This window comes from Nanorana parkeri, unplaced genomic scaffold (genome assembly GCF_000935625.1).
Source record: "Nanorana parkeri isolate BGI_ZX_2015 unplaced genomic scaffold, ASM93562v1 scaffold959, whole genome shotgun sequence".
NCBI lineage: Eukaryota > Metazoa > Chordata > Amphibia > Anura > Dicroglossidae > Nanorana > Nanorana parkeri.
In genome coordinates, this window is record NW_017307227.1 from 171,943 (window position 1) to 183,534 (window position 11,592).

An 11,592-nucleotide genomic window follows, 5' to 3' on the forward strand; every position below is an offset into this window, starting at 1 on the left:
TTTCGGTTTTAAAATTTTCATTTCGGTGCACCAATAGTAATAATTAATAATAATAAGTTATAATGTGAAGTGGACCGATACAATGCACATGCGATGGCTAGGTGCATTGGGGTGGCATTAAGAAATAATGACATAGCAGCAGACCTTACACTGCTGCTGCATGCAAGGTGCAATAGGGTGCAGCATTGCATGCACTCCCCCAGCGCATAGATGTGAACAACGCCTATATAAAGTACCTTGGGAAAGGTGCCTGTCAGCTGTGCAAGGTGTCAGCAACCCACCTTAAGCAACGTTGTGGTGTGAACAATTGCTCTCTGTGTGACCTACGTTGATCAGTTGATGGAAAAACGCAGGTCACGGCATATGGTGTGAAAAAGCACCTTTATGGAGCTGCAACTCAAACTATGTCTGCCAATCAGCTCTTGGTGTATGACCTATAACATAATAACATTTTTAAAGTGAATTTCTTAGAAATCCAAGTTAAAACAAACATATATTCTATTTATGATAAAAAAAAGATTGCAGCTGGCAAATGCAACAGCAGGCACTTCTCTGGGCCTGACGGAGCACTCTTGGCGCTGCTGACAGACCCATTAGATTAGCCAATCCCAGTTTTGTTGGCAGTGCACAAATTAACCCCTGGCAATCTATAGCTCTGCCAGGGACAGAGCTGCAGTGTCATCTCAGGCGTGCCCAGCTAGGCACAAGAGGCCCAAGTTTGCGTGCTGCATGTGAATCATAACGTGGCAGACTTGTCCAGTCTGTGAGGGGGGAGGCTTCACCCACAACCTCTTCATACCGTTATTATTAACAGAAGAGTCAGTTTGTGCAGATGATATGTCCAGTGCAGAGGAGGAAGGAGAAAACTCCCAAGGAGGGAGGTAAGATTCTATATAGTGCAGCAGCATTAAAATATGGCAGATGCAATTGCATGGAATAAAAAAAGAAGTTAAGTACCACGTGTGGTAGCAGCATGGTAGAAGTGTGTGTTCACAGGACAAGTGGAGTATAGAAATAAGGTGCATGAAACATCAGCACAGGGCTAGAGGAGTGATATGGGGGAAAAACGGAGGTAAAATAGAATCACAAGACTGTGGGACATTTTTCTGTATAATACTGTACACAATTAACATGATATACATATATCAGTTAGAATAGGCTGGGCATGTGATGTCTCTTTTCACAATATAACAGCTCGAAGCTTTTATTATCATTACTTGGCTTGTTTAGGTTTTATATTTTCACTCTGGATCTTCTCAATGTTAATCACACAGGTTGCTGACACGGCACAGACCACCAGCGACAATGAATGAAGCTCTGCAGGCATATATTCTGCTGTTAGTCTTCAGTAAATTAAGACACAGATATTAACTGTATAGGGGAGCGAGGAATGTGATCACACTAATGGGTCATCCAGTGGAGACATAAGCAAATAAGGTTCAGCTAAAGCTAGCCACACAGTGCTTGAGTCCTGCTAACTCGGACGGAATTCAAGTCTGGGCACCACTCAACTTTTGTCAGAGTATCCACACCAATTTACAGTGAAACAGTGATTGCAGTTGCAGGCGCTGGCTGTCAGAATACAATAGTCTTGCAGGGGAGATTCCCCCACGCTGTTAAGTGTGGATGGGGTATTTGAGCATTTTATACTACAAATATACTTTGAGGGGAATTAATCAAAACTGGAGCAGACAAAATCTGGAGCAGTTGCCCATGGCAACCAATCAGCATCTCTCTTCAGTTTGCTCAGTTTAAATTTGAAAATGAGAGATAGAAGCTGTTTTGGTTGCTGTGCAAATCTGCTCCAGATTTTGTCTGCTCCAGTCTTCCCCCGGTATGTCGACCTTAACAGCATTGAGTGCGGGGAGAAAGAAACTGTGGGGGGAATTCGTCAAAACTGGAGCTGACAGAATGTGAGGCAGTTGCCTATTGCAACCAATCAGCGTCTCTCTTCAGTTTGTTTAGCTTTGAAAATGATAAAGAGAAACTGATTGGTTGCCATGCACAACTACTCCAAATTCTGTTTGCTCCAGTTTTGATAAATTCCTCTCAATATACCTATGAAATGACGTAAGAATAACTTGTATTTACAATAAAAGCCGAAGTTTTATAATATATATTCTAGCGTAAAGACATTTTAAGAAAATGAATACAGCAGATGCTAAAAAGTCTCAGGCAAATTTGCACAACACGATATTTAAAGCTTGTAAAGATGGCTAGAATAATAGACAAGCAAAGCAGATGGTTACATGAAGCACGAGGGGCAGCTTGTCTGTATGTACATATTTATAAGTTATTTAGGGCAGTGATATCCAACTGATAGCAATGTTGCCTTTTAAAAGATTTTTTGATACCTTTCTAAAGGTGGCCATACACTGTACAACCATCGCAAGACCCTAGGGGATGGCTTACGATGACTGTAATGAGGGGCGGGCTTACGATGACTGCAAACGGGCAGTGTGCGCGTGTGCACACCGGCCCGTTCGGCAGTTGTCGAACCAGCAGGCCACTAACTCGCCGAGAATCGTACAATTCCTGGCGGGTTTTCTAGCATGCTGGTTCGACGGAAGACGTGCGACCGTATAGTGGAAACGGTCGCATGCCTTCCATAAACTGCACGATTCTCGTACGATCGAAAAGCGCCAACTGGCCCCTTCATCTTCGCTCCCCCTCCATTCAAGCAGTCTAAGGTCCTGTGAATCATCACGTCCAATACATTGAGGGATATTCCATCACTGGTGCGGGTAAGTAAATCTATTCTATTTTACACCCTAGACGAAGATGAGTACTTAAACCTTGTAGTGTGGTGGTAGCTCCATTGCAAGGGTTAATATTATTGCTGTCGGGAGTTCTTCTTTAACCCCTTCATGACTGAGGCCCTTTTTTCCATTTTTGCACCCATGTTATATTCCACATTTTAGGCCTGAAAATGACGTAAAACCCCCCAACATTATATATTTTCTGAATGCCAAGACCCTATAGAATAAAATGGTGGTAGTTGAAAATTTTTATGTTGCGCAATATTAGCGCAACTCCTTATTAAACCCCAAAATTTAGTGACAAATTTAATTAAATGCCCCAAAACACAACAAATTACCCATTTTTTTAATGAAATATAAAAGATGAGGTTACAACGAGTAAAACGATACCCAACAAACACCCTAACTCAATGACATTTCGTCTGCTAAAGCACCGTGTATCATAACAAAACATCATACCTATGTTGCATCCCAGTGCTTCTGATCTCCTGCAGCCTTTGTGTGCTGCCATTTCCGGCCTACATGCATTCAATCTAACAATGACTGCATGGCATTTCTCAGGGTGGGTTTTCTGATGCTGTCAGGATGCTTGCCAGTAGGCTCTATTGGGTGAGCATGTGACTGGGTGGCAAAACATAGCAGGACGTTTCACGATCAGCAACTTACACCCATACATGTACGAATGTAACTGCCGATACTTGCATTTACACATGTACACCTGTGTACAGCGTATTGTGTTCATATAGTCCTTTGGACACAAATATACCCCAGGCAGGACTCCTGGGGGCTGCAAACACAGTTGTATTTTACGCTGTATGCCCATACGCCTGTATTTGCGTCCGTGAGAGTGAACCCTTAGTCAGTAGAGAGGCTTTTACATGGTAGTCAGATGAGCAGGGCCCCTTACATTGCTGCACCCTGTAATCAGTGCAGCAGGGCCCCGCACTGGCAGTCAGAGAAGCAAGGCCCCTTACTTTGGTAGTAATAGAGCAGGGCCGCTGCCAATCACGTTGGTGCCCAGTAGAGAAGGACCCCTTTACATTAATGGACAATCAGTGTTCAGTGGAGGAGTGCCCCCCTTATACTGGTGGCCAGTGGAAAAGGACTCCCTTACATTGGTGGTCAGCTGAGAAGACACTTACATTTATTTTCATATATGTGGGAAAGGCACCTCTTTACAGTTATAATCATTTACAGAAGGGCCCCATACGTTGGTTGTCAGGAGGAGGAAGAATGCCCCTTAGATTAATGGAAAAAAAAAGGGCTGCACGGATCCTATGCTGTTGACTCTGCTGAGTGACATCAGCCTAAGAACTATGCAGGTACCATCAGTTGATGGGTTATGCTGCTGCTGCTGCTGCTGCTGCTGCTCACAGAACACCCAGCAACCTCTTATAGTTTCTAAATAAGAAAGCCTTTATTGTTATAATAAATATAACAAATAGTATAATAATATAACAAAGCCAAATAGTATCACCGCACATGTGATTATAATAAGGTCTGACAGCCCCAACCTGTGTGGAGAGAATGGGTAGGTTGGACTGCACACAGTACCACCCCCATGTCATCATAATTCGTAACAAAAACTAATCAGATTGCAATTTTATGGAAAAGCCAGAGACAGCTTCATAAAATGCCCCACTAGAACACAGCTCAGATTAGGGCACAAAGCAGACAAAGTTAGATGGAAAGCAGAGCCATCATAAATACTATTAAAATAGTTGAAGCTAGAAACGGTGCAGGATGTCAGAACCCTTCACTAGCCAGAATTATATAAAATTGCCTGGCCATAAATTGTCTGGAGTTTACAGCAATACACATTCTAAACAGAAATGAAAGAATCTTTGCCTCTGTGAGGGCTACTGCAATGTTAAACTCTGTTGCATTCCTGCCTGGGTGTGTCACAGAAATTTCTTAAAAGTCAGATGCTGTGAATGGTGCATGTTTCTGTGGTGGCTTCTTTATGAGTGTAAAATGTTAACTGCAGAGTTACCTGCCTCAGTGACAAATTTTTCTGCTGGTGCTTAGATTGTTGTCTTGTTGCTAGAAAATATCTGTGCAGGGGGAAGCTGATGGGAGCAATACACAATAAGAATTTGGAATAAATAAAATCCCTCTCTTGCATATGAAATGTTATAGCAGAGCTATTGCATTGAAGCAGAATTTTAGGCACGGTGCAGGTGAGGCTGGGTGTGTGAAGTGTGAAGACATTGTGCAGCGTAGTGCAGGTATGGCTGGGTGTGTGAAGTGTGCCGGCATTGTGCAGGCGACGCTGGGTTTGGTCTGTAGAGAGTTAGAAGGAAACTGAGCCAGTTTCAGGTCTACTACCATGCCCGCAGGGTTGCACCAACCTGGGGTAGACGACTCTGCGGGGGCCCTGGGTGCAGAGATGAGGGGGGACCTGGCAGCGAACACAATTAGTGGCTGAACACAATTAAGCAGGCAAATTTTCGGCCGCTTGCTGAGGTGAATTGGGGGGTGATATAATGGAGATTGGGGGCGCAAAATTTGGTTCTGCCCCAGGTGACCATAACACTGTTAACGCCACTGGCAGACATGTAACAGAAACTGTCCAAAGACTATGGGCATGCTACAGGAGACGGAGAGGGATGCTACAGGAGACGGTCAGAGACTGCGAATATGCTATAGGAGTTGTTGAAGCCTGGGGTAATACTTCAGGAAACTGTCATAGATTGGAGACCTGTTATATGAGACTGCTAGAGATTAGTGCTATTACAAATGGTTTCACGTTTGTGCTCCCAACAGCACCCATAAAATTAAAAAATCAGAGTATAAATACAAACAAAGAAAAAAGGGATGGACAGCACTGAAAAAAGTAACATAGTGTGAAAGAACTACTAGAAGTAAGTCTAAAGAATATGTATTTTCAATGGCTTGAGTAAGCACCAAAACACAGACTACTGGGATCCCAAGGGCCACACAATAAGTGTGCAAAGGACTGCAAGGCTGGGCACCAGGGGTCTATGGCCTTGTTGGCTATGGACGTACTGCTGATGATACACCTGCTTGTCAGGTAACAAACACCGGTGAAAGGAGCTGGAATGTACTAACTCAGACTCCACAGAAAAACCACTATCAAGCCGATCGATCTCCTGCAAGCAAAGGTTTGAATTTTCTAACCACATAGTGGAAAGTGTAATTCCCTATATCTCGGCTGATTAAGGTCAGAGCAACATGGATGGTCCGGTATATGTGGATATCCGGCTCTAAACCCTAAAAAATAATATATGCAAGTACTTGAATCTCCAGTTTTTGGACTGTTCCTGAAGATTCCTTCTGTGAACTTTCTACTGTTTGTTATACACGGGATCGTTCCCTAAACGGAATTCTTAAGTGTTAAATCTCCAAGTAGATTAATCAAACTGGATTAAAAATCATAAACCAGACAATCCAATAGACCTCCTACGAGGAACATATAAGCAAGTGATTTATTGTATAACACCGGGAGACTTTATTTCAGATCTGTGCAAATCAGACTGCCATAATGCTTATAAAGCTCAGATTCTGACACCTCATAGTCTCTTGAGTAACAGTGTCTTCTTATGTTTGGTTTACCAGGAGAAAAGATTTACTTTGTTTCACATTATTGATGGGATTGTTTTTTCTGTCTCCAAATGCACTCTAAAAGTATCTCAGACACCTCACTCTTTGAGCTCCACCGGCATGCAATTAAAGGAGAACTATGAGGTGAGTGCTTTTCACTCATCCTCATAGTTCTAGCCGACCTGTAACAGTGAGACTGTCACAGGTCAGCTCAGTAGGTCGGGAAGTGAGCGAACACATACCGGCGTTCGCTCACTTCTCGATCCTGTCACGGCAGAGAGCTGTGACAGGGGAGGGGCTGGATTCCTCCCTCCCCGCTCCGATCCTCCAGCGTTGACTGGCGGAATGGACGGGGGAGGGTACAGCTGGCTCTGCCTCTAGATAGGCAGAGCCAGCTGTCACTCACGCCACTGGGCGGATCCAGACATAATTGTCAGGATCCGTTTCAGCTGCGGTGTCTCAGTATACTGAGCTTTCGGGGGATGGGAGGACGCTAGTTTGTGTCCTCCCGTTACCCTTAGGAGAACTATGGGGAAATGCCCTAACCCCATAGTTCTCCTTTTAGAGATTAATCAGCCAGTCCGTATGATTGTGTGATGTGAGTGAGTTAATGTTATTTGCAAATAACTTTTTAAGTAGATATAAGGTGGTGGTTTGGTGGTTTATGACAATCATTTGTGTGTAGTTCACAGTGCTATATAAAATACAGTGATTTTTTAAAAGTAAAAGCGGATACTCCGACCCTCTATAACTGCTTTTGATCTGATCTCCTATAGACCAGTATCAAGTTTCTTTTTTGTCTATGGCCTTCCAGCTTTAATTTGGATTAGAGTTTTATTAATTAGCATCCACCTGTTTAGATGAATCTAAACCACTGTTCGTGCAACTCCAAATTATCTGCAATTATACCTTTTTAATCACTTTAAAATACCAAGCCTGGCTATTCTGCACAGCAAATCATAATCGTTACCATCCAACCTGGAATTCAGTAACTTTAGAATATATGTAATTTCCTAAATGCTTAGCTCATATATCAGGCTGTAAAGTCATGTGATGTCCATTAGGATTAATGGCATGCCAATGGTATCTATGGTTGAATAAAACACAACTAACCTAAAAAGGACAGAAGTCAATGTACATACAGTATTATTTGAATTCTGAGTGGTATGAAGCCTGTGAATGTTCCACATTCAGCAAATCTGTTTTTATTTTTGCCTATGATGGTGTTCTTACCTAGCTGCTCCACCATATAGCTATCATTACTACTTGATCCAACATTGGGTAACCCCCAATTAGAAATATCCTTGCCTGTTGTAGACATAGCAGCCAAGTTGTAGCATGAGCAGCCAAGGTGCACCCCACAGACATTGCATTAATTTGTGTCCATGCAGTCTTTGCAGTAAAACGTACAATGTTTTTTTTTTCCCCATTTTCCAGGGAGCTCCTAGAGTCCAGCCCCACCTCTCCAGACACTGAAGGACTTATTTCTCTAGACGACATAGGAGCAAGATTTCAGTTTTGTATTGCTGCTGTAGAAGACCTAGAAAGGGAACGTGATGAACTTATAAGTGAACTGACCGTGCTGCGGGAGCCTTCTTTAGAGGCTGTACAGAGGGCACATGAGGAAGTTGTGCAGGCCTTCGGACAACGTGCCAGAGTAGAGCTCGAGAGGGATACGCTAAGGGAAGAAATAAAGGGTGCACGCAGTAGGCTCTTCCGGGTGACTAAGGAATGTGTGGCTTGCCAATACCAACTTGAAAATCGCAGACAAGAGCTAGCTCAGAGAAAAGCAGAAAGAGAAGAGCTAGAGATTCGTGCAGCCCGCTTGACAGAGGAGCTTACCCAACTTCGAGATACCTTTACTCAGGAGAGAGAGGGAGAAGAGCTGCGCCTTAGAGCTCCACGCAGTAGACGGATCTCACATGAACTTCAGGAGAGAAGGAGACTGTCTGCAGATCTACAAAGTTTGACTGAGGAACAGCACAATTCTCTACAAGATGAATATGGACCTAAACTGCTACAACTGTTGGAGCGTGTTGAAAAGGAAGCACAGGCTGTCAGAGATGCACAGGATGAATTGCTAAGACTAAGAGAACAAATACGACCACTGCAAGGGGAAGCATGCCATCTGCAGGTGCAGAAATACAACCTACATGAACAAATTCTTCTCATGACAAAGAAGCGGGGAGAAGAAGTACTGCTCTATAGGGTATGAATGCAAGTGATGCATTAATGACGTTACATATACCACCTAAAAAAAAACAACAACATCACAACATTCCCATATAAATAGCAATATTCCCATAAAATAAAGCGAATGTAAGGATTTTAAATGTAGCCTTTTTGAAAAGCCTCTTAGTATACTGTATTGTTCTTTATCAGAAGCATATATTATATAGAGGTTTATATAAAGTGCAGCTCCAGTAATTACCCTGTAAAATAGGGGAGGAATACAGAATGTAATGATACCCATCTCTGTAACTGTATGCAGCCTAGCTACCACTTGACATATCTGCTTCTCTCTTTCCCTTGGTGTTTTACATTTGCCCATACAGTTTTACATTTTAGCAGCAGTGATCCGGGACCATGGTTTTGAAGCAGCAGTAAGAGCACAAATATACTACACTTTATCCTTACCAGCACCAGTGCAATTTGTGGATTCCAGAAGTTGTCCAATAATCAGGGATTAGTTGTATCCAGGACAAAAACAAAAAATTGGTGATTTACTTTATAAAAATGGTTAGTAGTTATATTTAGGAACAAGTTTGGGTTAAAGTTTACATTAAGAGGTAGGATTAAGTTTTAGGAATTGAACATCGTTTAGCAATTTAGTAGGGTGAAGTTTATGGTTAGAAGTTAACTTGACCTTTAGGCTGGGGTTAAAGGTAACTTATTTATTTAGTATTAGATTTGTAGGATTTATACTTTTTTTTCTGTTTTAGTAAATTAGGTTTTAGGTGTGATATGATAATATGCACCAAAAACAACCACATACATTTTATTCCACTAAAAACAAATGTACCTCATTAATGGTGCAGTGATGGGTATTAACCAACAATAGATGACTATTACTTTACACCAGCAACATTAAACTAAACTACCTATAATTGGTTGTTATATGTTAATACAGATATTTTTGCACTATTAGTTTTAGATTAGATTGTACTGGTGTTAAAGGTTCCTCTGTTACTGCTGGAAAGTCACTTCACAACTCAAGGAATATTCTTTTTATAGGACAGCATCACAGTCATGGCCAAAGATCTGAAGCATTACCCTTTATGCCTCTGCCCACTCACTACTTGTTCTTGGCAAGAAAACTGGGGTATAGTGTAAGTAACACAGGAAGAGTGCATGTATCATCTTCTGATGTAGTTCTTTCAGTGAGCTGTTGGGAAACAGTACTCGCAACATATATCCTATGCCAAGTCTATTTCAAGTGTTAGAGAGCAAAAGGTTCCACCTATAAACCTATTTTAATTCAGAGTGCAGAGATGTAATTGATAAACCTGATAAAGACTAAAGAGACAAGGGGGTCTTCCATGCAACTACAGTCCAAACACCCTTGGAAATAATTACATGGCTTGTGAGGGTGAAGAGTGGCACAAGTGCTAAAAGTCTTGAATCGAAAATCCCCACCTCTGTAGATAGTGGAATTATCTGAGGGAAGATAATATGGCAGTAAAGGACTTATGCAGAGAATGCAGTGATACCAAAATTGGAACACCACTGGGGTCAGAGATGGAGGGCAGGCCAGCAAAGTAGTGCACAGCCATAGTATAGTACAAGCAGCAGTCAGCAGTAGACAGGCGAATCAGGAACAAGGCAGCAGCTGCAACTGTTCCTGAAACAATAAGCTAAAATCAGTAATGGATCAGCCAGTTAGAAAACAGTACAGCAGAAAGAGTCGTGGTCGAAGAGCAGAAGGAGCAAAATTTAGAAAGACTAATGGGCAGGAGAAAAGTTTTAGAAAAAGCAGGCAAAGTCAGTAGTGGTCAGGCAGAGTATAAGCAGGTCCAGAGGCAAGCTGGGTCAGTAATGGAGAGGCATCATTACAGAATCAGGTCACAGGTGTATAGCTGAGGACCATCCAGCAACTTTCATTTTTCAGCCATGTTCCTTAAATAGGCATTATGGCACCAATGCCAGTGATAGGTGATGAACGAAGGAGATAGATGATGTGGGAAACACAGTTTAAAGTAATGTTACCACATTAATGGGCATGCACATGAGGCATGGAGACACTAATTTTTCTTTGTGGTTCTTACATTTAAAGAGACCCTTAAATCAGAACCCAATGGGAAAGTAAAGCCTGGTTGAAATAATAAAAAAGACTGGGCATGCACAGAGGAAAATGCTATATAGATACATACCTAACTGGTTTGGGGACAGCATTTTTTGGCGTCCCCCCTGGAAAGTGCTGCCCTAGGCAAATGCCTAGTTTGCCTTGCAGTAGATACACCCCTGATAGGGGAGACATGCAAGGAGAATAAGCAACAAATGATCAATGCTTGGGAAAAAAATTAGGAGGATATATGACAATTGATTTCTTTTTGAAAGAGGACTTACAGAGTTTCGGAGTGGGAGGGACAAAGTTTGCAGGAGGTGTGTGGAGAATTGTGAGTTATGTCCTAAAATAGACATTGTATACATGTCGCAAACAGATCAATCTCCTGCTAGTGTCTCTTAGCTTGTGAGCTGCCAGAAAGTTACAATTTTCAACAGTGCCAGTGAATGATCACTAAGTGCAGTTGTTAATGATAAAAATGCTTCCTCCTGCCAGCAAAAGACTGATAACATAATTTTCTCAAGATGTTCCTCTTCCTAGGCACAATCACATGACTGGAGCTGAAGGACTGCTTTATTACAAAAAAAAAAGGCAGTTGGGTACTGTTTTAACCACTTGCCGTCCGCCCTTTGTAAAAAAAACGGACGGACGGCACTGAAGCATTGGGGGGTTGCCGTCTCCAGACGGCACGCACGGGCAGAAAAGACCCGACCAATGCAAACACCTGTTACCGGGTGTTTCACATATAGACGATCGGCGGCTCCATAGCCCGCCGATCGTCTATATGTGCTCGTTTTTTCGCCCCCCCGACCCCTCACCTTCAATCCCGGGATCCGCTGCCCCATCTGCGGCCCGGGACCGGCTTGGAGGGCGTCAGGAGGAAGAGGACGGGAGATCAGCTCCTTGCTGATCTCCCTCCGGGCTGTGAATGCAGAAGTGATGTGTATTACATCACTTCCGCATTCACCTGTCAGTCATCTGGCT

The 11,592-nt window shown here is 42.7% G+C and overlaps 1 protein-coding gene across 1 annotated transcript in view; it reads left to right on the forward strand.

Moving 5' to 3' along the window:
* Positions 1–675: 675 nt before the first annotated feature.
* Positions 676–11,592, forward strand: part of SYNC (syncoilin, intermediate filament protein) — a 31,618-nt gene continuing 20,701 nt past the window's right edge. Inside the window, exons 1-2 of the mRNA XM_018566536.1 lie at positions 676–881; positions 7,761–8,532. Of these exons, the coding sequence (XP_018422038.1) occupies positions 838–881; positions 7,761–8,532 (816 nt within the window). The 5' untranslated portion in view covers positions 676–837. The remainder of the gene's footprint in view (positions 882–7,760; positions 8,533–11,592) is intronic.